This window comes from Callospermophilus lateralis, chromosome 2, assembly GCF_048772815.1.
Source record: "Callospermophilus lateralis isolate mCalLat2 chromosome 2, mCalLat2.hap1, whole genome shotgun sequence".
Lineage (NCBI taxonomy): Eukaryota > Metazoa > Chordata > Mammalia > Rodentia > Sciuridae > Callospermophilus > Callospermophilus lateralis.
This window is the reverse complement of record NC_135306.1, coordinates 1,170,666-1,195,108: the sequence shown is the minus strand read 5'-3', so window position 1 is coordinate 1,195,108 and position 24,443 is coordinate 1,170,666. Positions and strand designations below refer to the sequence as shown.

The 24,443-nt window shown below is 57.3% G+C and overlaps 2 protein-coding genes and 1 long non-coding RNA gene across 4 annotated transcripts; 1 reads left to right on the top strand and 2 right to left on the bottom strand.

Moving 5' to 3' along the window:
- Window positions 1-1,705: 1,705 nt before the first annotated feature.
- LOC143392177 (uncharacterized) lies at window positions 1,706-5,766 on the bottom strand. 2 transcript variants are annotated; one of them, XR_013090316.2, is made up of 4 exons: window positions 5,493-5,766; window positions 5,163-5,338; window positions 4,670-4,867; window positions 1,706-2,937 (listed from the first exon to the last, which is right to left on the bottom strand). It is a non-coding gene; the product is annotated as an uncharacterized LOC143392177 (long non-coding RNA). The 2 variants fall into 2 exon arrangements; XR_013090315.2 differs by having other exon boundaries at window positions 5,163-5,766.
- Window positions 4,001-8,101, top strand: Dpp7 (dipeptidyl peptidase 7). The gene is made up of 13 exons (XM_076845032.2): window positions 4,001-4,214; window positions 4,310-4,423; window positions 4,522-4,661; window positions 4,745-4,908; window positions 5,447-5,582; window positions 5,653-5,734; window positions 5,851-6,017; window positions 6,209-6,269; window positions 6,742-6,860; window positions 6,945-7,101; window positions 7,211-7,275; window positions 7,619-7,689; window positions 7,802-8,101. Exons 1-13 carry the CDS (start codon window positions 4,118-4,120, stop codon window positions 7,923-7,925), a joined length of 1,497 nt encoding a protein of 498 aa, XP_076701147.1. The 5' UTR covers window positions 4,001-4,117; the 3' UTR covers window positions 7,926-8,101.
- A 1,123-nt stretch (window positions 8,102-9,224) lies between these two features.
- On the bottom strand, window positions 9,225-23,756 carry Man1b1 (mannosidase alpha class 1B member 1). The gene is made up of 13 exons (XM_076845029.2): window positions 23,554-23,756; window positions 22,955-23,063; window positions 22,194-22,327; window positions 18,875-19,029; window positions 17,148-17,257; window positions 15,427-15,612; window positions 14,783-14,931; window positions 14,364-14,552; window positions 12,117-12,307; window positions 11,693-11,813; window positions 11,022-11,219; window positions 10,804-10,935; window positions 9,225-10,058 (listed from the first exon to the last, which is right to left on the bottom strand). The coding sequence occupies exons 1-13, from the start codon at window positions 23,662-23,664 to the stop codon at window positions 9,855-9,857; spliced, it is 1,989 nt and encodes a 662-aa protein (XP_076701144.2). The 5' UTR covers window positions 23,665-23,756; the 3' UTR covers window positions 9,225-9,854.
- Window positions 23,757-24,443: the final 687 nt, after the last annotated feature.

Here is a 24,443-nt window from a genome sequence, read left to right as displayed (position 1 = left end):
AAAGCTGTGACAAGCTTTTCTTCACCACAAGATACCTGAGGTGATCATAAAAGGGAAAGATTCATCTGGGCCCCGGGTTTCAGAGGTCTTAATGCAGACTGGGCCTGCTGCTTTGGGGCTGTGGTGAGGCCGCAGGTCACGGGGTGTGTGGGTGTGGAGAGCCTCTAGGCCCTTGGGGCCAGAAGGCAGAGAAGGGAAGGGGCCAGGACCCCACAGGCTCCTTTGGGGCTTGCCTCCAGTGACACTGGGACCTCCCAAAAGGCCCCACCTCCCAACAGTACCTGACTGGGAACCAAGCCTTTGCCACCAACACTCAAGTACAGAACTCTCAAAACACAAAGGGAACCTTCAAACAGCAGGAGAGACCTGTCACAGACAAGGCCTCTCCAGGGAGATTAATGGCCGATTCCCCATCACAATCACAGGGGCCAGAAGTAAGTGGGATGATCATTTACATATTGTGGTCCTGGGGACTGAACCCAGGGGTGCTGTACACTGAGCGTTGTACCACCAGCTCTTTTTGGTTCAACTTTTCATTTTGAGACAGGGTCTTGCTAAGTTGCCCAGGCTATCCTTCCTTGAATTTGGGATCCTCTCGCCTCAGTGTCCCAAGGCACCGGGATGGCAGGTGTGTGCCCTGAACCTGGCAGGAATGACACTTTAAAAGTGAGGAGCAAAGTACATTAACCACCTGGGTGTGGTGGTGCACGCCTGTGATCCCAGAGGTTCAGGAGGCTGAGGCAGGAGGACTGGGAGTTCAAAGCACCCAAGTGGGACTTACCAGCATGATTCGGGGGTGGTTTATATCAGAAACCCACCAGAATAGCAGACCATGCTGTGTGAGCAGAAGGGAAAAGTCACAGTCACTCTCAGTGGGCACAGAAAAGGCGTAATAGCTGCTGGTGCCTTCCACGGTGGAAGGGGACCTTGCCACGTCATAGAGGTCTCATGAGAAACCCACAGCTAACATCAAGCTCAGTGGCAGTGCTCGGGAGCTTGTCCTCCAGGATCAGGGTCAGGGCAGAGGCCTGCTTCCCCACTGCCATTCACCGTCACACTGGAAGGCCAGCCAGGCAGCTGTGGAGGAAAGGTGCAAAACTGTGTCTACCTACAGATGATAGGAGCCCATACGTATAAAATCCCCCCAAGTTCCACACAAAAGCTGCTAGAACTGGTAAGAAAATGCAGTAAAGTTGTAGGGTTTGAAATCAATGAACAACTCCAGCTACATTTCCACGCACCATCAAGAACAATCTAAAAAGGAAATTCCAGGGGCTAGGCTGTGGCTCAGCAGTAGAGCACTCGCCTAGCACGTACGAGGCATAAACATAAAAATAAAAGCATCACATAAAAATAAACAGATTAAATGAAGATATTATGTCCAGGGCTGGGGATGTGGCTCAAGTGGTAGTGCACTCACCTGGAATGCGTGCGGCCTGGGTTCGATCCTCAGCACCACATACAAACAAAGATGTGTCCACCAAATACTAAAAAATAAATATTAAAATTCTCTCTCTCTCCCCTCTCTCACTCTCTCTTTAAAAAAAAAAAGATATTTTGTACAACTACAACTAAAAAAAAAAACCCTGAGAGTTTAAAATAAATAAAATTTATTTAAAAAATAAATTTACAACAGCATCTACAAGAATAAAACACCTAAAGGCACATTTAATCAGTGAAGTAAAACACACTGAAAACCACCAAGTGCTGTTGCAGAAAGGAAAGATCTGAATAAGGAGAAAGATGCCCCTATCCATGCACAGGAAGGACACTAGGACACTATCAACAGAGCAAAGAGATAGCCGTAGCTGGGCGTGGTGGCACACACCTGTGATCCCAGCGGCTCGGGAGGCTGAGGAAGGAGGATAGCGAGTTCAAAGTCAGCCTTGGCAATGGCAAGGTGCTAAGCAACTCAGTAAGACCCTGTCTCTAAATAAAATACAAGATAGAGATGGGGATGTGGCTCAGTGGTTGAGTGCCCCTGAGTTCAATCCCCGGTACCCCTGCCCCCCAAAAAAGACAGCTATGGAATGGAGGAACAGGGTCTTATTAGTGGCCCAGGGTGACCTCCAACTTGTGATCCTCGTGTTTCAGCCTCCGGAGTCACTGGGATTACAGACATGCACCTCCATGTCTGGCCAGCAAACCCACTTCTGTGTTCATGCACAAAGGAATTGAAAATAGGGACTCGGGTAGTATTGTACACCTGTATTTATCGCAGTTTATTCACAAAAGCAAAGATATGGAGCAACTCAAGGGTCTGTTGACAGGTGAATGGACACACACAATGTGGTGACATCTACAGTGGATCAGCCAGGAAAAGCAGGGACTTACACAGCGGGGGTGTAGTCACCTCTGGGCACTGCTGAGTCTACCCAGTGACACACCTGGACTCAGCTCCCAGGGAGAGCAGAGGATGCTGGCAGGCTTGGAGGGGGCTGGACACTAATGTGTAAGGAGGTTGTTCTGTTGGGGTGCTGAAGTAGCTTGTGAAATAGATAACAGTGACCATGCATCACACTGAATCCCAGCTTCGCCACCACTAAGAGTACATCCATATGGGTTTACTACAGAGACCAGCAGGGCCCTAAGGCAGGTGCACCAGGTGTGGAGTGGAGCTCTGGACTGATTTGGGAACAATGTCCCCCCAGTGCCAGCAGCTCTGAGGTCTGAGCAGGCAGAGTGGATAGTGGTCAGGGGCTGGCATGGTCCCAGGATCTCTGTCTGACCTGGGAGAGGTGGGAGGAGGTGGCCTGGACCCACAGACACATTGCAGGTGGGCCAGAAGCACTGAGCAGCCTGGGTGGACTGGGGGTGGAGGAGGGCTAGGTCACTGACTCCTGGCCTCCCACAGCCCAGACCCCTGGGATGCCCCTCACCTGGTACCTCTCTCCCTCTGTCCTGCAGATCTGCAACAGACGCACACACCTGGCCAGCCTGGGGATGTAAGGAGAGGGGCCCTCAGAGCTCTAAGTCTGCAGCAGGTGCCTAGGCTCACCTGCTCTTGGTTGCTCTGCCCCAGGTGACCACTGTGCCCTACGGGCTGAAAGTAGTAGAGGACATGAGGTGACCTGGAGCTGGGGGTGACTCGCTGTAGAAGCTATGCCCAGAGGGCAAGATAGGCATTGGGTCCAGGGCCATCTTCTGGAAGAGGCCTTGCCACGTGTGCCAAGGGGTCACTCAGAAACCTCACCTCCACAGGAACCATCAGCCTTGCCCACCCTCACAGGCTCTGGGGACCCTGGCTGTTGCCCTGGACAAGAGAGAAGAGCCACTCTGAGACCCCACCCAGGACTCTGCACTCTCCAGCCCCTCTGGGGCTCACACAGGGTTCTCTGCAGGGCCAGCTGGGTGGACATGGCTCCATTCATGCTTGAGTCCCCTAGGCCATGGACGGACTCTGGGGGAGGCAGCTCCTCCCTCCTGTGCTTGTGTGGGCACAGTGGGTGCCAGTCAGAGGAGCAGAACAGCCATGTTCCTGCCTGCCCAAGCCCCGGGCACCCCCACTTCCATGGTTGGGCTCCTGCTTTCATCAGGGGCCCCTTCCTGGAGCCCAAGTCCTCCCGTGGGGAAGGCCAGGCCTCTCCTCCTGCCTTGCTCTGCCTGAGGACACTGCCCCACAGCCCTGTCACCCTGTGCTTCAGTGCTCGGGGCAGCTGGCTGCTGCTTGGCTGTGAGCACACCCTGCCCAGCGTGGCCCACAGGCAGGTGAGCTGACTGGGCTGCTGGGTGGGGGCAGGCTCGGCTGTCTCCCTCGGGGCCTTCCTGGGGCCTGGGCTCCCTCCCTTCTCCCTCCAGGACCCTCTCCCCATTCTGTGGCCCTCTTTGGCTGGGCACATGTGCCCTGCCCACTGTGCCCACACAGCCCTGGGCCCCAGCCCTCGTCTGCCTTGTGGGTCCCATGGCAACCATCCCCATGGGAACACAGTGGGTGCCCAGGAACCCTCAGGACCTGCCACGACCCAGAAGCTGAAGCCCACTGGAGGGTCAGGCCAGTCCTGCTCCCGGTTCCAGCTACGGTAGGAGGACCAGCCCCGCCCTGATTGTCACATGAGGCTGCCCTACTGTCATGTGATCCTGCTCACGTGACTGCCGGGTGCCGTTCACAGAGCCAGACATGAGGCCCCAGTTCAGGGTGCCCCTGGACTGTGGGGCCCCTTTCTGGGCACAGGTCCTGCTGCTGACACTGGGGCTGGGTGACGTCCAGGCTGGGGGTGAGTGTCGATCCAGCGGTCCCTCCGCCCTGACCCTTCAGGCCCTGGGCACTCCTGGCTCCTGATGGTCCCTGAGCCCCTGTTCTCCCCTCAAGCCCACAGAGGCTTGGACGCTGGCTTTCGGGAGAGGTACTTTGAGCAGTTTATGGACCATTTCAACTTTGCGAGGTTTGGCAACAAGACCTTTTACCAGCGGGTGCTGGTGTCAGGTGAGCCCTGCCCTGTCACTTGCCTGCTGCACCTGTCCTGTCCTCACTGCCTGGTGCCCGTTGCACCTGCCCTGGCCTCACCCACCCCTCCCCTGCAGACAAGTTCTGGCGAAGGGGTGAGGGGCCCATCTTCTTCTACACGGGGAACGAGGTGGACGTGTGGGCTCTGGCCAACAACACAGGCTTTGTGGTGGAGCTGGCGGCCCAGCAGGGCGCCCTGCTCATCTTTGCGGAGCACGTACGTACCAGCCAGCTCCAGGGGTCCCCAGACGGCGGCTGGGCACAGGGGGCAGCCAGGTCAGCCTTCCTCCCTCACCACAGCGCTACTACGGGAAGTCGCTCCCGTTTGGGGAGAAGTCCATGCAGCCCGGGTACACCGAGCTGCTGACGGTGGAGCAGGCGCTGGCCGACTACGCCGTGCTGATCCAGACCCTGCGGCAGAAACTGGGAGCACAGGGTGGCCCTGTCATCGCCTTTGGAGGGAGGTGAGTCTTCAGAGACCAGCAGAGGGCTGGCAGGGCCACCATGGGCAGAGGTGGAACCCCTGCTCGTCCTCCTCCCTGACACCCACCCCAAATCCCCAAGGTGGCCATCACCCTGTCCAGACCAGTCAGGCCTGGAGAGAGTGCGGCCTCCTGAACACCCCACCCCTGCCAAGCCTGAGTGCTCAGGTGTCACTTGTCCCCTCTGCCCTCTGCCCCAACCCCCCACCTTTCCCGAGTCCACGGCAGCTCCAGACCTTGTGCTGCCTGCTCCAGGAAGCCCTCCCCACTGGTCCTGAGCCAATCCCCAGGCTGGGCCGAGGAGAGGGATGTCCACCAGGGACCTTTTCCCAGTGAAGGCTGTGCCTGACTGAGGCCAGGGTCAGAACTGGTGGTCACGGAAGTTTCAGTTCCTTCTTTTAACACCTGTGGTCTGCAAGGAAAGCAAAGGAAGTGGGTGTGGAGGGCGGGAGGACAGCCAGAGGCCAGGGCAGGGCTGCGGCCGAGCACAGGCTGAGCACCCTAACCTGTGCCTGCCCAGCTATGGGGGGATGCTCAGCGCCTACATGAGGATGAAGTACCCCCACCTGGTGGCAGGGGCGCTGGCAGCCAGCGCACCCGTCCTGGCTGTCGCGGGCCTTGGTACCTCCAACCAGTTCTTCCGGGACGTCACAGCGGTGAGTGAGGGCCTGGGGGTCCTGGGCCAGCCTGGGCCAGCTACTTCAATGACTGCGGTCTGTTCTCCAGACCTTCCACAGCCAGAGTCCAAGGTGTGTCCAGGGCGTGCGGGAGGCCTTCCAGCAGATCAGGGACCTGTTCCTACAGGGAGGTGAGGGGCCACGAGGCCACTGCCCTGCCTGCCCCCTCAGCCCCCTCCCACTACAGCCCCCATGGCCCATGCCCCACCAAACCTTCCAGCAGCCTCCCTCTGCCCCTTCCCTGTAGCCCGTGACAGGGTCAGCCAGGAGTTTGGCACCTGCCAGCCACTCTTGGACACAAAGGACCTGACTCAACTCTTTGTGTTTGCACGCAACGCCTTCACTCTGCTGGCCATGATGGACTACCCGTACCCCACTGACTTCATGGGGTACCTGCCTGCCAACCCTGTCAAGGTGAGGCGCCTCTTCTAGGTGCAAGGCCAGCCCAGCTTCCTGGGTGGTTGGGGCCATCCCAGCCCCGGGGCCTTGCTCCTACTCAGGTCAGTTCATCCCCACAGCTCTGACTGACCCTCATCCTGGGACCATGAAGGTTGGGCTGTGGGCAGGGGACTCCTCTGAGATGCTCTGCTGCCCCTATATCCCAGGTTGGCTGTGCCCGGCTGCTGAGGGAGGCCCAGAGGATCGTGGGTCTGCGGGCACTGACAGGTGAGTCTGACCCTCAGCTTTGCATAGGACAAGTATGGAGACCCAACTGCTGGTCTGGGGCTGGGTGGAGCAAGGACTTGCAGCCCTGGACTGGGGCTCTGCCTTGTGACCATCTGGGCTGCGGCAGGAAAGCCATGAACCGCAGCTGAAGAACAGAAACGGAACCCGTGCCAGGAGGGCTGGGCAGAAGCTCTGTAGGGTGGCAACAAGGTCCCCACAGGAGGTGCTGTCCGGTGGGGCCCCTGGGGTCCCCAGGCATGGAGGTCGGCATGCCCCACCCTGCCAGTGGGGAAGGTCAGGTGACACTGGACTGCCTTCAGGAGCCAGAGGCAGAGCTGACGGCAGAGCCCCACAGATCCCCAAGCAGAGCCCAGGGACTCCCCACCTGCAGGGCCCTCCCAAGGAGGGTGGGTTGGTAACCTGAGCGTGCAGGATTTGTGTCCACTGCTGATTCCAGCATCCCTCCTCCCAGGGCTGGTCTACAACTCCTCGGGCACAGCGCACTGTTACGACATCTACCAGCTGTACCACAGCTGTGCGGACCCCACTGGCTGTGGCACTGGCCCTGATGCCATGGCCTGGGACTATCAGGTGTGGGGTATGGGCAGCATGAGTGGCTGGATGTGGGTGTGGGTACTCCCCCCTGCCTGCCTGACCTTGGGGCGGGGCATCCAGGCCTGCACCGAGATCAACCTGACCTTTGACAGCAACAACGTGACGGACATGTTCCCTGCCCTTCCGTTCACCGCCATGCTCCGCCAACAGTACTGCCTGAATAAGTGGGGCGTGTGGCCTCGGCCGGACTGGCTGCAGACCAGCTTCTGGGGCGGTGGTAAGGGCTGGGGGTGGGGTTGCTAGGCAGCACCCTAAATTGGCACCTGCCACAGTTCACAGCTCCAAGGGCCACACTGGGTCCTTTGCCACCACTTGGTGTCTTTCAGACCTCAGAGCCACCAGCAACATCATCTTCTCCAATGGTGACCTAGACCCCTGGGCAGGGGGCGGGGTGAGTCCTGGTCTGGCAGCTGTGGACCTCCTTGAGAACTTTTGGCTCCGGGGCCACTGGTTTTGCTGAGTGGTATCAAGGGAACCTCAAAGAGCCAGCTTCGCCCTGAGCCCCCTCAATTCCACCCTCCACTTCTGCTCCGGTCCCTACTGTTCCCACTTTCTGGTTTCCGTTTCCTGATTACTCAAAATGGACAGACATCTGGCTCGCTGACCTTCACCTTCCCTCTCCAATGGGGCCGCTGGAGCCCATGCTGACAGCTGGGTGGGAAGACTGAGGGGGGCTGCCTATGGCCCACAGCACAAGCTGCGAGCCTGACAGGAGATCCTCCCACCAACGACAGATTCTGAGGAACGTGAGCGCGTCGGTCATTGCTGTCACCATCCACGGGGGAGCACACCACCTAGACCTCAGGTGCAGCCAGGCAGTCCCACCTAGGCTGACAGCTGGGTGTGGGTGAGGCTCACCCTGACGGTTGGGGTCTGCATGTCCAGCTGAGTACCCCCAACCCCTGTGCCCTCTTCAGGGCATCCCACCCACAAGACCCCAACTCGGTCCTGGAGGTGCGCAGGCTGGAGGCTGCTCTCATCCTCGAGTGGGTGAAGGCAGCCCGGAGTAGGCAGCAATGTCCTGGACACCCTGAGGAGTGAGGAGCTGCTGGCCACCCGTCCTGCCCTGGACACACTGTTCAGGTCCACAGTGTGGCTGGGGCATTGTGGGGACCTCAAGCAAAGGGGCCAGGTGTCCCTGGAGGCTAGGCAGGAGCCCCCTGCTCAGCGCCTGCTGAAGCTGCAGAATGTTCAATAAAACACATACTTGACTCCAAGGCTGGCACTTGAGGGCAACGGGGGGCAGGGGGAGATTTGCCTTTCCCAGGGACCCACCTCCCTGCCCAGAAAGCCACTCCATGCCCTGAAAAAGCCCACTGCTTGGTGGACAGAACTTCATTAGAGCCTCAGGCCCTCAGCAACCCCCCGGGGGGGGGGGGATGTCCCCAGCCCTCAGCATTGGCCACCCCTTCCAGAGCACATATATTTGGGAGTTGGAGACGAGATATGGAAGCTGTACTTTACTTGGCTGCTCAGGACCCACTTACATCCAATCCCTGAGCAGGCCGCAACTGCTGCCCAGTCCTGCCTGTTCAGTATATGGAACCTCTGGATCAGGAGGGCTTTGGGGGAACATGGCTACCCCCTCAATGTGGGGAGGTTATAGGGTGTCCTCAGTGAATCCAGGAGCCATAAGGCTGAGGTCCAAGGTCCAAGAACATGTTGCAGCCAGGCCCTTCCACGCACACACTTCTGGGGTCAGAGTTGGTCTGGGGTGTAAGAAACAGAGGAGGGCCCTGAGGGCACCTGCCATCCTGGGAGGCACAGGTAGCTGACACAGGATGGCCCAGCTGCAGGCAGGCAGGGAACACATCCTGCCAGGACTAAGGGGCCAAGATCTTGAAGGCCCCAGCCTATCAGGTGGCCCCGGGGTGCTGCCTGGGCTCCAGCTTTTCAGTTGAGAACTTCCAGAAATGACAAAAGCAAAGGGTTCCTTATGGTAACACAGACAGGCAGAGAGACCACCTTGGTCTGTAACAGAGGACCCCAGCCAAGGCCCAGGGCCAGCCCTGTGACAAGGACCCTGTACCTGACGATAAGGACCCTGCAGCTGATGGCAAGGATGAGGACAACTGTCCTGGTATCCAAGGCTTGGCACCACTCAGAGACCTCACTCCAAGAACGTGCTGGCTAGCAGCCTCAGGGCACTGCAGACTGTCAGGACCCAGCTGACCCACACCACCACCCTGCAGGGCTTCCCGAAACAGGCCCTTCTCACCTGGAGGGCAGCAAGAGTCCTGACCTTGGGATGGATACTGAGGGGAGACCCAGAACTGCTACCCAAAGGTTGGCCCAGACTTCCCAGCCCAGAGACCCCCTTCTACACACAGGAGCTGCCACACTGGTAGCAAGTGGGTTTTATCTCAACTGAGAAGTCCCTTTCCATCCAGAGGCCTGGGAGCAGGAAGAACCGGCCACCCAGCCGCAGCAAGCCCTTCCAGGCAGACAGGATCCCTGAGTCCAATGTGTAAACACCCACTCCAAGAAAGGCTGGCCCCCGGGGAGGCGCCCAGCCACGGCCTGCCAGGCCACAGAGGCTCCTCCAGACCATGGGCCAGGGCACATCCCAGGCCACCAGCTGGAGCAGAGCTGCCTGGCGGGCTCCCCCAGCTCCTCTCTGAACACAACTCAGCAGCCTCAGAAGGCGACCAGAGGGCCCAGGGCCACCAGGAAGCTCCCTGAAAGCCAGTCTGCTGGACATCAGGGACAGGAGTCAGGAGTCGTGATTTGATTTTCTTGAGGGTGAAGGCCGAAGGTACTTGGTGAACTGGTCACTCTGAACCCCACACCAGCTCACATGGGGCTCTTGTTCCTCACACCACCCTAATTAGAAGCAAGAGACCAGGAGAGCCCAGAGCTGGGGCAGGAGCATTGGCGCTTGGCAGCCGCCCTGTACCATAGGGCCCCGTGACACATGCCAGGCTCAGCGAGGCCACACTACCCCCTCAGCTATCCCAGCCCGGAGCCGCCCTAGGAAAGGGCCCAGATGGGCAAGGGGTGGGCTTCTGTGTTGAACACATAGGTGTCCAGGCTGAGCAGGTTCTGGTCGTCGGAAAACAGCAGATAGAGGTACTTCAGGGTCTCCCCCAGGAAAAAGCTCTCCATCTTGTCCCTAGGCTCAGGCTTGTGGGGGTTCTGGACATTGTTGATGGATGTATAGCCACCTGAGGGGACCTGTAGGAGAGGCAAGGCCTCTGAGACGTGGGCTGGCCCCCCCCGCACGGTCCCCACAAACCCAGTGCAGGCTTGGGCTGGAGAGTGCCGCAACAACAGCCCCCAAAAGTCAGCTGTGCTTCTACTAGGGACCCCTGGAAAATGCAGCAGCCTCTGAGTGCCTACAACAGAAACTCCCTCTCCAGCACCTGGGCTGAGGGACCTCAGCAAGAACAGACAAGGGCACAGGGTCTCCAGGGCCAGTGCTTCAGGTACAACTGCGCAAAGGGCAGGGGCAGCTGGCTGGAAGCTGGGACAGCTGACGTCTTGGGCCCCAGGCCAGGGGACAACACACAGAGCCAGGTGTCAGGGTGGGGCTATGTCTGTCTCTGGATCCACAGTGGTGGTTGCTGGGCCTGGGGCCATCTGTAAGACAGGACGCCAAGCATCTTGCAACCACAGGGTGGGAAGCACCCTGGTCACTGTAGCAAGTGCCTCTCAAACAACGGGCCACACTCTTGGGAGTGCAATAGGGGCCCTTCCCAGGAAGGCGTGGCCCAAGAGACAGAGTTCCAGAGCACCCAGCCCTCCACGCAAAACAGGTCTCCGTCCAGAGCTCAGCGGGCAGCTGTGCCAGCTGGGTCGGACAGAGCTGGCACAGTCACCTCCAGGCCCCCAGAGCTGGCCCCACCTTGCCACCACTATCCTGGGGCACTGCCAGCCCTCAGCCAGTTGACCTGTGGCGCGAGGGCAGCTGGGGGCTCACCCGTGTGTACTTATTGAAGCTCTGCAGGATCTCCCAGCCCCAGTCCTGGTACTTGCGGTCTCCTGTGGTGCGGTACAGGTAGAACAGGCTCTCGACAGTCTCGGGCCGCAGCAGGTTGTGCCTGTCAGCTGGCTGGGAGGAGAGCAGCGGCTCAGGGTGCCAGCCCCATGCCCAACTCACCCCCAACACTCTCAAGCACAGCCCAGACCCAGGCTTACCTTGACCTTCACGTCCAGATTGTCTGTAGGAGGGTAAAGGTTGAAGTGCACGATCTCAGGGCTTAGGCCTGTCTCCATTTGTCGGTTCATCTGGTAACAGGTTTCCATGAGTGCCCGGGCCAGCTCCATGTGGTCAGCAGGCAAGCCGTGGTGGACGCCCAGAGCCAGCGTCCCTGGCAGGAAGCACACGAGGTGGTCCTGGAACCAGAGCGTCTCCTCACAGCTGGACCCCAGGCCCACGCACTTAGCTGGCCCATGCTGGGGCCAAGCACACTAGCCGCCAGTTCCCGGGAGGGAGAGCTACAGACAGGCAGCCTGAGCAACCCTCCTCCTGGGCAGAACTGCGGGGATGGATGCAGTGTCCAGGAGAAAAGCTGTGGCACAGGCTCCTCTCAAGGGCAGGTAACCCAGGCATCACAGGCCCCTCCAGCCTGCCTACAGGTACCTCTGGACCTGCCGCAGGCCAGGCACCTGAGGCAGGGCTCTGGGGGCTGGCCCTGGGACTGCCATGGGGAAGGCCAGGTCAGGCAGAAAGGGTCCGCCTGTGACCACAGCCCACGTCCCTTGTTCCCCTGGCCAGGGTTCCCTTGTTCCTCCTGACATGCACTCAGGGGTTTCAAGACCACAAAGAAACAGGTGCCTCCCTAAGGCCCACAGCCCTCGGGACTCACCATCTTGGCACTGAAGCGGTCGTGGGTGAGCTCCCCTATGAAGGTGAGCTTGTTGGGCTCCGAGTGCCGCACCAGGTGTGTTTTTATCCCCTCAATGGCTGCAAGGTAGTCCTCCAGCAACCTGTGAACACCACGAGTCAGCTCCCCCTGGCCTCCACCAGGGTGACAGGACCAGGCAGGTCACTGCCTAGGGACCAGATGCTGCACACAACCTAGGCCCACATATAGGCCCTGAGCTCCTGCCCAGCTGGGTGCTAGCAAGGGTGGGCCTTGCTCAAGAGCCCAGCCCCTCACTCCTATGAAGGCCATGACAGGGAAGCGCATACACAGGAGCCAGGCCATGCCTGAGGCGCTGCAGCTCCTGCCCAAGGACGGGGCGGGTGGGTTGGGGTCCCGCATCAAAGGCAGCAGAAGCAGGCCTCACTGTGTCTCCTGCTTCCCGCCCTGGATCCACTGCTTCAGCAGGTACTCGTAGTAGCTGTCGGCCCTGGCGCCCAAGGTGAACACACCCAGGTGGGTGAAGGAGCCGCTGTGCGTGTTGATGAACATGGGCACCAGCCCATCCTTCTTCCCAGACAGATGGTGAACGTGCCTTGTCACCTCCTCCGCGGCCTCCTGCAGCACAGGGGAGAGCGGGTTTGCTATAGGCAGTCCTCCAGCCCCTTCAACCCACAATGCAGGGGCGCCTCCTCAGAGGACCTGTGGAGCCCTGCGGCTCTCAGCCAGTGCCACATAAGACTACAGGGTCTCTTCCCAGACCATGGATGGCCAATGTGCTGGGCCACTTTAACGTAACAGGGAGACCCAGGAGCCCAGCCAATGGGAGCATCCAACAGAAACAACTCTCCTTCCGTGGTGACACCAGACAGTCTGCTTGGGCCAGGACGGCCCAGGGGTTAGCACCAGCATGGCAAAGGCTGGCCCACCTTAGCATGACACTAGCATGCATGTGGAGCCCCAGGCAGCCACAAGGCAAGACGTGGGCAACGTCCATGGCACAGCCTAGCAGAGACACGAGGGCAGGCGTGAACAGCTCCCGCAGCGAGGGGTCTGCACGCCCCAGACTGGCCACAGAGCCAAGGCCACCCCTCATGACCCCGGCCATGTCCTTTTGCAGCTTAGAAAAACCCACTCTGACATCTACCTGCAACCTCAAGGGACAGTTAGCAGCCAAAGCAGCCTTCGAGAGGGCAGACTGGGCAGAGGCTCCCGCCTCCTCATGTGCAGAGCCGCAGTGGCCAGAACAGTATGCTACTGGCATGAAACCAGAACAGGGCCCAGGGGGACACCGTGGGATACAAGGTGGGAGGCTAGGGACAAGGGGGCCAGGGCCATCTGATGAGAAAGGACAGCTTTCCAACAAATGAGTTGGAAACTGGACCACAGGAGGAGTGCGGCTGCCCCTGCCTAACTCCATATGAGGGCTGACACAGGGGAGACCTGCGTCCTGGACACAAGACTGAGCCTGCACACCTGCAGGGGGCACCACGGCAGAAGGACCAGGGCCTGCGTCTGTGGGGATTTCTTGACACCAAAGGGACGGGCCAACCTGACCTGCACAAAACTTAACATGCGCACTGAAAGGCACTATGAACGGTGCAAGAGACAGGCAGCCAGGGGGAACACACTCAGAATCACACATCCGACCTACGTTAGCATAGAGTACAGATGGAAATCTTTTTTTTTTTTTTTAAAGAGAGAGTGAGAGAGGGAGAGAGAGAATTTTAATATTTATTTTTGAGTTACTGGTGGACACAACATCTTTGTTTGTATGTGGTGCTGAGGATCGAACACGGGCCGCATGCATGCCAGGCGAGCATGTTACTGCTTGAGCCATATCCCCAGCCCCAGATGGAAATCTTTAAGCTCAATAAGAACAAACAAAAAATCCCAACTAACAAGTAGGCCAGGGCTGGGGCTATGGCTCAGTGGTAGAGTATTTGCCTAGCATGCATGAGGCACTGGGTTCCATTCTCAGCACCACATAAATGTGAACACAATTTCACCTAAACTAAAAAAAAAAAAAAAAAAAAAGAGGCCAATGGGCCAGGTGCCATGGTACACGCCTATAATTCCAGCGGCTCAGGGGGCTGAAGCAGGAGGATCACAAGCTCAAAGCCAGCCTCAGCAATGGCGACGCGCTAAGCAACTCAGCGAGACCCTATCTCTAAATAAAATACAAAACAGGGCAGGGGGTGTGGTGGCTCAGTGGTGGAGTGCCCCGAGTTCAATCCCTGGTACCAGAAAACAAAAACATCAAAACCTGGAAAAACCCAAGTGTGCAACAACCCATGAGGGGATGAGCAAAATGAGGTCCCACACCGCGTGAGAGGGGCCCTGAAAGGACAGGCCGGCAGGGCTCCACTGCCACAAGGGCCCACACGCAGCGCCACAACAGACGGGAGCAGGTGCTGCCAGCAGCCAGGGCACCAGCCTTCCATTTAATGGGGTCAGTTTCAGCTTCACAGGATGAAGAGGGCTACATTGATGCATGCTGGTGACAGTCACATGGCACTGCAAATGTCCTGAGACCAAAAATGTTAAGATTGCAAACTTCATGTGCATTTTCTCACACTAAAACAAAGTAAAAAATCCCGAGAAGAGAGATCAACACGCACCCGACTGCACCAGCGATGAGGAAGGGTTAGCTTCAGCAGGAGCCCAGTCCTACCTGGAACTTCTTGACCCCTGTGAGACGAGACAGCTCGCGGAACTCCAACTGAATGCTCGTCACCTCGGACACTGTGCTGTCTGAGGTCCACTGGGGTGGGTGGGCAACTCCAGTGCCGATGTTCACATCGGAATATGGAATCTTGGAGGGCGTCATGAAGGCCGGCATTAGCCGGTTGCCAAAATCTTTCTGACATAAAAGCAAGCAGACAACCAGGGCTCAGGACAGAGCCTCTTCCATGCTCAGAACTCTAAGGTGCCACCCACGGTCATCCAGGCAAGAGGCAGCGTGGCGCTCGGTACACCCAATGCACATCAGCAAACAGGAGCTGAGCATGATTCCCCTCCTGATGGGCAAGGCAGCGCCAGGCAGCACCACTCAGCTATCTGCCCTTCAGGGCAGGACCAGCAGACACTCACAGCCTTCCTGAGGAAAAGCCTGTCCCCAGACAGGTGGTAGGTGCTCAGGAGTCCGCCCAGGATGCGGATGGTACTCTCAAACAGGTTCACATCCACGTCTTTCTTAAAGTTTAACTTCTGTGACACCCACGTTCTGGCTTCTTCAAATTCTGTGACACCACAGAGTGAAGTTACAGGTATGTCATTCTCCTGCAATCCATCTCCTAAGCCTGCTGGGGAGACTCATCCTGCAGGGTTCCAGGGCCAGCCCCAAGGTCATGACCTTTCAGGCCCACCAAGTGGTCCAGCAACTGCAAACATTCCCCAGGACTGGACATGATAGCAGCAATGCTGCCAACTAAGCAGGCCACTTGGACGGAGGTGGCACCACCAAGAGAACAGCCCAGGGCAGGCCCACCTCAGGCCTAGAGGGCCCTCTGACGGCCCCATCATAGTACAGTGCCACAGCAGACTGGACATACTTCCTGGACATCCTCTAGGAGGCCAGGGGACAGCTCCTGAGTAGGCCTGGGAGGCTGGACACACAAATAGGCCCCAACCGTGCCACACACCCACCCCTGTGCCCAGGAGGAGGGTAAGCCCAGCACGGCTTTCCCAGGTGTCACACAGAACAGGTTGGCCCTGCCCCAGAAATGAGCCATTACCTTGCTTCAGACCCAAAATCCACATGGTGTCCAGGGCGTCGATCAGAGTGAGGCCCAGGCCGAACCACTCACTGAAGGACCTGGACACAGGCCTGAGCTCGTCATGGCCCCAAGCAAACTGGCGGTACCCCTTCCACGCATGTCGAAAGGCCTCGATCACCCCTTCCTGGCGCTCGTTTAGGAGTGCTAGAAGAGGGAACATGGCCGTGGGGATGTGGTTCTGGTGCTGCTGACAGGGCACAAGCGGGAAGCCCTCCAGGTAGAGCCCAGCAATGGGCCCAGGTGAGTGGAACAGGAGGGGCACTGGCCAGGGCCAGGAATGTTGGGCACACACCTATGATCCCAAAGACTGAGGCAGGAGGCTGAGGCAGGACTCTAAGTTCAAGGCCAGCCTCAGCAACGTAGAAAGTCCCTGTTTCAGAATGAAAAATAGAAAGGTCTGGGATGTAGCTCACCAATAGAGTATCCCTGGGTTCAATCCCCAACACCGGAAAAAAAAAAAAGCCTAGGCCGGGAGTCAGAGAGGCCATGGGGGGGGCCCTTCAGACAGACATAGCCTATCAAGGAGATGAGGACTCCGGAGGCCACACTTAACTGCACCAGGCATTCAGCCCCTGTGGAGCTTGGCTGTCCCCTGTGGCACAGGGGCCTCTATTCAAGGCTTGTGAGGGCAACATTCCCACAGCCCACTGGGACAAGGTCCCCTTTTTGTGGTGCAGGGGGTGAGGGGCACTCTACCACTGAGCTACATCCCTAGCTTTTCTTATTTTTTGAGACAGGGTCTCACTGGGTGGCCAGGCTGGCCTCAAAGGTGATCGTCAACCTCCTGAGCAGCTGGGATCGCAGGTATGACCACTGCACCCATCCAAACCAGCCCTCTGAGGCAGCAGACAGGTGCAGAGGCTGGGCCTAGTAGTGTGCAGCAGGGATGTGGGCACAGGGTATCCTACCCCAAACTTGTCCCGTTCAGCCACACTAGCTTTGGAAGCCCCAGGACAGGGCCCTGTGGCACTGAGGCTGGGCAGCCCTCCACAGGTGCACAGCATCTCCTGGTGCTGTGAGACATGGGCACCGCCCCAGGCCCTCAGCCTCTGGCCTCTGGTGTCACATTGCTTCCTCCCACAGACCGAGCTCCTTCTACGGCTACAGCTTGGCTTGTTCACTCCCGAGTCCCTGCTGCACCTGGGGCTATGAGTCACAGCTTGGGGCTCCCTATCCTCCTGCACCTGGAGGCTTTGGCAGCAGATGCAGAGCAGGGACCCATGTGTGGGCCTTGGCAGTGAGTGACCCAGGCCTTAGTCTCCCTGTTTACTGGATAGGCATGTGCAGGCACTTACCTCAAAGGGCACAGTGAGTACAGAGGCAGTGACAAGTGGCCCTCCACAGACGGTGCTAAGACCCCAGTGACCACACCAGGCACAACGCTGTCTGTGTTACACCAGGGCACAGCCTGGCCCAGGCAGTGAAAGCAAACCTCCCAGACACAGATCTTCTCCTGCTGCCAAGTGCTCAGACCAGGGGGCCAGGGCCACCAAGAAGCCATGGGTTGTTACCAGGGCTGAGAAAAGCATGTGGGCCCAAGAACCTCGGCTGGCTGTGGATACTGAAGGGCAAGCTCCCTGGGTCCATCAGGCAGGAGGCCACAGCATGGATGCAGAGAGCACCAACCACCAGCTTCTTGGATACAGGCCCAGGTGAGGCAGGGGCAAGTGGGGCCTTACCCGGTTCTTTCTGCCTCCTGGTAACCAGTGGGGAAGGCTTGGCAGGGGCCTCTGCTCTTCTCAAAGGGAGTCCAGTGGCCTGCTCGGGCTCGATCACTGCACCCCGCCAGCTTCAGGGAAGGGAAAGCAGTCAGCCAGACCAAGGGTGCACGTCCATCACGCCCCACACCCTCACACCACACAAGACCCATGTCCAGAGAGTCCTATATCTGGGGGGTTCACGGCCACAGAGCAATAGGAAAACAACTAGTTGGTCCTGATGTGCTCCAGGCCATCTAGTTAGGATCACAGTCATGGTCACGGTCACCTGAATGTGGACAAGACACCTGGGCTGCTCTAAGCAAGGGGAGAACCTGGGGTTAGAGAGCATGGAGAGGTACTGAGGCCAGCAGGGGACTGTGAGAAAGGGTGCTGCAAGGGAAACGCAGGCCAGAGGTGAGGGCTCCTAAGGCGAGTGACCTCATAATTTATCATCCACACTGAGTCAAAGCGAGATGGACATGGGATGAAGGGCTGGTCACCTACACTGGCATTTTCCCTACTCACAAGATACACAGTAACCCAATGTCCCTTTCTGGGGTTTGGCCTGATGGGCAACACACAGGAATAGGCAAAAGGTTTGCCACGCAACACTGGGGCTGAGGACTGGCTCAAACAGTCTTTTGTTGTTGTTGTTACAGGGGATTGAACCCAGGGGCACTTAACCACTAAGCCACATCCACAGCACTTTTTTGTATTTTTTTATCTAGAGACAGGGTCTCACTGAGTTGCTTAGGGCCTTGCTAAGTTGCAGAGACTGGCTTTGAACTCATGATCCTCTGGCCTCAGCCTCCCGAGCAGACAGGATTACAGGCATGTGCCCTGCACCCAGCCCAAATAGTCTCCCAAATAGTCACTTAATGACCTCAGCTGACCTGGTTCCAGATTAGCTAAAGGTCTCTTGATTCCACTGAGTCCCCACAACTTGGGAACACAAGTTCAAATGCTCTGACTCCGAAAGCAAACCTCCTTTTATTCATGCAACATGATTAAGAACTTCCATGGACTATGGTTTTCCCTCAAGTACACGCGTCCCTGTGGGCTGTCTGCCTGGGTTTCTGAGCCCAGGCCTCTGGCCCCATCTTTGGGTTCAGCTGTAGAGGCTCAGAGGACCTGCTCGGGCTAGCCCACCTGGTTGAGCTCCCACTCACTGTGTGCAGAGCGCTCAGGGCTGGGCCCTTCTGCAGATGCACTCCTGCTGCAGAGCGGGGCAGCTGCTGGGAAGTGGCCCTCCGCATGGCAACACAACTGTTTCCACAGGTGAGAGGCCAAAGGGCTCCCTGGCTGAAAGCCACCAGCACCCAGGTTTCTGGAGCGCTGAGACCCAGCCCTAGCTAGGCCAGCAGGCGTTGGGTCCTGGGAGTGGGCAGTGGGCCAGTCCCTCTTACTCTGTTCACTGCCTAGCCACACAGGCCTCAGGAAGGAGGGTGCCTGCTGGGCAGCTGTGTATCCTCACAGCCACCAGCCACAGGAGGAAAAGCCCGAGTCTTGCTCTTTCCCACCACGTCCCCTCATTGAGCTCTGACCCCAAGTCCCTGTAACCTGACTGGTGGCCAAACCTCAAGGAAGACCCGCCAGCAGAACATAGGATCTCTTTGAATGGGGAGCAGGGTGTGGACAGACCACACCCCACCAGGCTGTCTGCCCCCTGCAAGTCCAGTCCCACCCCACACTCTCACCCTTGGTACCTGATGACAGTCCGCTGTGTGTTCTCTTCCTGATGAGCATCCCCCGGGGCTGCTGCCCGCTCCTTAGTGTCACCCTGTGTCCCAGCCTTGGAGTCCGTGTTGGGGGCTCTGATCTGCAGGTGGGGAGGCCCCCGCCGGAAATGCTTTCGAGGCCTCTGGACAAAAATCAGAGTCTCAGGTGAGACACCTCCACTGCCTATGGGCTACACTTCTAGGCATGCCAGGGTCCCCCAAGGGTACACCCACTCAGGAGAGGAGGGGGACTGGTGGGTCCACTCAACCTCAGGGGGTGATTTTGATTTTTAAGCACATCTGCAGGCTTGGGAGATGACCTGCTTAGGAGCCTGGTGACAAAGCCAACTTGCTAGTACAGGCCTGGACAAAGACTTGAGAACCCTGGTGGAATAGTTCAGTGTCACAGTCCTAGAAGAGCAAGTGCAGCAAGGACCATGACTCTGGATGGAAGACCCAATGGCGCCACTCTGCTCCCCACTGCCTGCTGCCCGTCCTGGGAAGATTGAAGGATACTGTGTCCTCACACAGCACAGGATCCAAACAACACAGGGTGACCCTCTGCTCCTCCATACTGAGGCAGCCCTGGCCACAGGCTTGGTGGATCTTCCAGCTCCATCCTCCATGTTTCCACAGCAGCAGGCACCAAATACCACTTGGCTTAATTTATATGTGATGAAGGGATTCTCAGTAGATAAACAATTTATTGAATCATGTTACATCTATGCCAAGAAAAACCCAGCTACAGCCAGGTGCGAGGGCACACACCTGTAACTCCAACTACTTGGGAGGCCAGCCTCAGTAACTGAGCAGGACCCTGTCTCAAAATCAAAAAGTTCTAGGGCTGGGACTGAGTGGTTAAGTGCCCTCTTGGTTCAATCCCCAGTACCCAACCCCTTCAAAAACAGAAAGAAAAGAAAACCCAGCTATAAAAACCTGCAAAGGGGACACTCTCATGATATGCACAGAGTATCCAGGACACAAATCCACAGACAACTGACCTAATTGTGCACACACATCCACCTAAATAAAACCTTTAAAATAGATACACCAAATCTTTCAAACGCTTCTCTGGGTAGAGTGGCAATGAGTGTTTGGTTTTTCCCTTTTATACCTTTTTCAATGTTTCAGTTTTCCTTTCTAAGCATCTATAATGTTTGAGATCAGTCACAGCATACAGATTAACAGAAAAAGGTGTGGCAGAAACCAAGCCCCTCACTGCCAGATTTTCCAGGAAGAGCCAGAAGCTAACAGGAGAGGTTCACAGGCTTCTGAGGGCAGCATGTCCCCCAAGTCCATGCAAGAGAGACCCAGAACGTTCGCTGTGTGCTGCCCCAGCCCCTGCTGGACACCAGATGCAGGCTTCCAGAAAACCCCAGAGCAGAGTAGCACATCCTCACGCAGTCACGTGACTCCGCGTGGCAGCTGCACCATGCAGAAGCAGCCTGCACACACTGACCCTCCAATCCAACAGAGCAGGCCCCCAACTGGCCAAAGGCACAACCATTCCATGAGGCCTGTCTTGTCCCTCACCACCTGCCCCACTGTGTGGTCTGACCACAGAACCACTGTTTACAGAAGGATGGGGGCTGGCCAGTGCAGGTGGTAGGCATCCCCCTGCTTTTCTGTACTTGCCACCACCTCCATGGAGCATCTAGAAATTATAACAACTTACATATTTAGGTTAAAAAAAACACAATGCCCCCCATCTAGAGTAAAGGCCCAACACAGTGGACAGCTGTCTGGCCTTAACCTCCTGGCCCAGAGCTAATCCTTGGGAGGAAGCTCCCTAAGGCTGCTCTCAGCAAGGGCTTCTGGTCTCTGTCCACATGACACCCTGAAGGGATGTGAAACCTCACCTGCTTCTCCATGGGCACTGGAGAAGTGCCCATGGAGAAGCACCTGAGCCCAGTCACGTCTGGTAGGCCCAGTCATGGACATGTGGATAACAATAACTGATACCTAAGAGCACAGCAGCTATACTGCCATGGGTGCCTGCCCTAGCTCTCAAGAGGCTCAGGTCTCGTCCTTCTCCATTCTAAGCCTCTCACCCACAAGTCATTTTGCAGGTCCTCTTCCTGCCTCTGACCCATCCCTGGACTCCACTTTCTCTGCCCTGTTCCCTCACTCCAAGTTTCTTAGCATGGATGCCCCAGGGCTTGGCTTGGTCCTTCCCCGAATCCTACATAACACACAACACACACCATCTCTACCTGGGAACTTCCCACATCTACTTCCCTTGCCCCGTGATCCCGACACAGTCCATCTACTGAATGCTCCCAGGGACCACTAACAGAGCAGTACTAAATATAGGGCCTAACTATCCCCAGACTGCTTCCTGATCAGCACTCCACTGGCCCCTCTGCCTGGGAACCCTCACTCCCTCCCTATCTCACATCTGCTCCCGTGGAGCCTTCCTTCACTGCAAGGCTGCCCATGGTGAGCAAAGCTCAGGTCTCCATTCTACCTTCCCCGAGTACCTAACATTGTGTCTCCTCTGGGCCACCAGTGTTCACAGCCAACATCATGGACGTGGCTCTCTGCGGAGATCATCCTGGGCACATCAAGAGAAAGCTCTAGGGGCTGGGATTGTGGCTCAAAGGTAGAGCACTTTCCTAGCATGCGTGAGGCACTGAGTTTGATCCTCAGCATCACATAAAAATAAAATAAAGATATGTGTCCACCTATAACTAAAAAATAAATATTAAAAAAAAAAAAAAGCTCTAGTGCCACCCTCATCCAGGCAGACCCAATTTTCTGCTCCTTGGCCTGGCCCTCTGAGAATCTGAACTCTGCTTGCTCAGGTAGTTTTACTTTTTCAGGCCTGCTCTATTCACCCCAACCAGAAATGGGCTTCTCAGCCTTCAGTTGGACTCTCAGGGCCACGTCCTCAGAGAGGCTGCCCTCAACAATGGCACCACCTCTGCTTCCATACCTCCTGCTCCTCTGCACACAGGCCACACCATACCTCCTGCTCCTCTGCACACAGGACCTGCACACAGGCCACCTGCCTGGTCCTGTTTGTTGCTGGCTTCTCACTTGCCTCTTCACCAGCCTCTTTCCCTCATCACTGTGTAACCTGTACCTAGTACAAGAGCCAGCCCCAGCGGGTTTCAAAGAAAATGGAAGAAGACTACACCTCTCTCTTTCCCCAACTCTTATACAACCAGCAAGGAATGAGTATTAGATGAAAATACAGAGACTGCCAGGGACAGTGTTTCTTCTTAGTCTGCTTGACACTGCGGCTACTGTCTTGGAATGCTAAACGGAGCCCAGCTAAACTCCATCTAGTGTTTACTGGAAGTACCTGAGGCAACATCTTGGAAAACGCTGGGCTGGAGTCTGCCTTCTGAGGTGCTGGTAAGACAGGAGGGTTTGCTGGCTTCAATCCAGGGACTTCTGGCATCATCTTCCGCTCTTCTGTGGGCTTGCCACTCAAAGCTGCAGGAGAGAGTCCTGTTTTTCAACTATCCCCCAAGGACAGAGACTTAAACTGCTCAGCAAGAAATGTCTAGACAGGTGTTATTTGTTTCAGGAGAAGAGTGAGACCTCCAAGAAGTCACTCAATTTGAGAACAGTCACAGGAAATAAAATCTTTTTCAAAGCACTTGACAGTGTGTATCCTTATGCACAGCACAAAACCCCAACACACTTTACCTTAATAGCACAACATGGTGGCAAACAGGCAATGTATTTGAGCAACCTCCAGAAGCTCTGCAGCCAGGAGCAACAATCTTAGAGAAGCTCAAAAGTGATTCTCCACTGCCTTACAGAAATCTGCTGGTCTTTCCAAACACTCAGTAACAAGTGCTAGGAAACTAATGCAATTATCAAACTGAATGACCAGGAGACAGAGGGTGGAGACAGCAGTGTTGACACCAGACTCCTAAAGAGCAGCCAGCCAGCATATGGACATCTGTGCTCCAACAACTGGTCACAGCTGGCTCCACTTCTCTCCTCTGCATTTCTTGCAAATATGCTGCTACATATACCTGCTGGAGCTGTGTACTGCAAGGTTGTATCTGCCCTCTGACAAGTATCCTCTAGCACCCCTGGTGCTTCTGATACCTTTCCACTGGTCTGCCATATGGATGTAGGACAGGAATCCACAGAGAATCAGAAAGGCCAAGAGAAAGATAATCATGTTCTGCTGTAATCTCGACAGCTGCTTCCATTTCTAAGGAAGGGACAAAGAATGACATTTCTTAGTGAAGAGCGACAATTGAAAATCTCCTCCACTGTCACGGATTCCGTGAGCAATTCAGAAAGACTCGGTGGCCAGTCGACGTTGTTTTCAGGGCAGAGAAGTTCCCCATCAGCAGGGTTTACATTACATGTGATGTAACACATGTAACACGTGTGCAATGAGAATAACAACGACAAGGACACTCGGATCCAGTTGCATGGGCACTGGTGAAAAACTCCTATAATCGATGCGGTGCATCGATGCCTCTCCGGCCAAGATCACCGTGAACGCCCCAGCAGGAAACAGAAGGGCGCACGACCCGTTCCCGTCCCGGGGGAAGCGACACCATCTGGAAGCAGGGTGATCCGCCGCGGGCCGGCCTGCGGCCAGGCCAGAATGACCCCAGGCCCAGCGCCGACGGCCCGCCGCCCGGCAGGCGGTCGAGCGTCGCGCAACCCGCCGACAGCCCGCCCCGACTCACTCTCCAACACGAGCGCCGCCGCCGGCTCTTGCTGTTGTCGTAGCTCTCGCCGAGGCTCAGGGTCACCGAGATGAAGTCCCGGTGAGGCGCCGGCGCCGGCGGCGGGTACATGGCGACCGCGCAGGTCCGCAAGCTCCCGTTCGCCGGCGGTGTCAGGAAGCCCGAGTCCAAGAGGCAAAATAAACCGCCATAGCGGAGCCGTCCGCACCCCGCCCATCCTTCTGTTCCAAAGTGCGCACGCGCCGCGCCTTCCGCCGGCCATTCCGCATGCGTCTTACCCAGCTAGTCCCACTGCGCGCGCGCGCGCCCCCCTCGCGGCTCCCAGTGGGCGCTATCCCTCGTACGGCGCCTGCGCGAGGTTGCCTGCGCCTGCGCCGTAGCCTCAAGTCACTGCGGTTGCGCCGGCTCTTGTCTGTGAGTCTCTGCGGCTGGAGGACTTGATCCAGGCTTCCGTTGCGGCCGTCGGCTAGCGGCCAGGCCCGAGAGGGGGAGCCGGGTCCCCAGGTCATGGCGGAGCGCCCGGCAGGGCCCTGCACGATCTGGCAGCTGTGGAACCCGAGCACCCTGCCGCGCATCCTCCCGTCCAGTCCGCCTCGCGCGCCTCCTGCCCGGCGCTGGGCCGGGTGGTATCTGCGCCGGGGACCCTCCCTTCCCGGGGCCATCTTCTAGTCTCCGCTGGTCTCTTCCTGAAGTAGGATAGAAGGCGTAAAAGGAACAGGTGGAAAGGAGAGACGGAGGAAGGACAAGGAAAGATTTTGGCGTAAAGTTCCGCATACTTGCCGGGCCTATCATCCAGCCTCTCCGGAGGCTGAGGCAGGAGCACCGCGAGGAAAAGCCAGCCTCGGCAACTTAGGGACCCTGTCTCGAAATCAAACTTGAAAGTCCTGGGG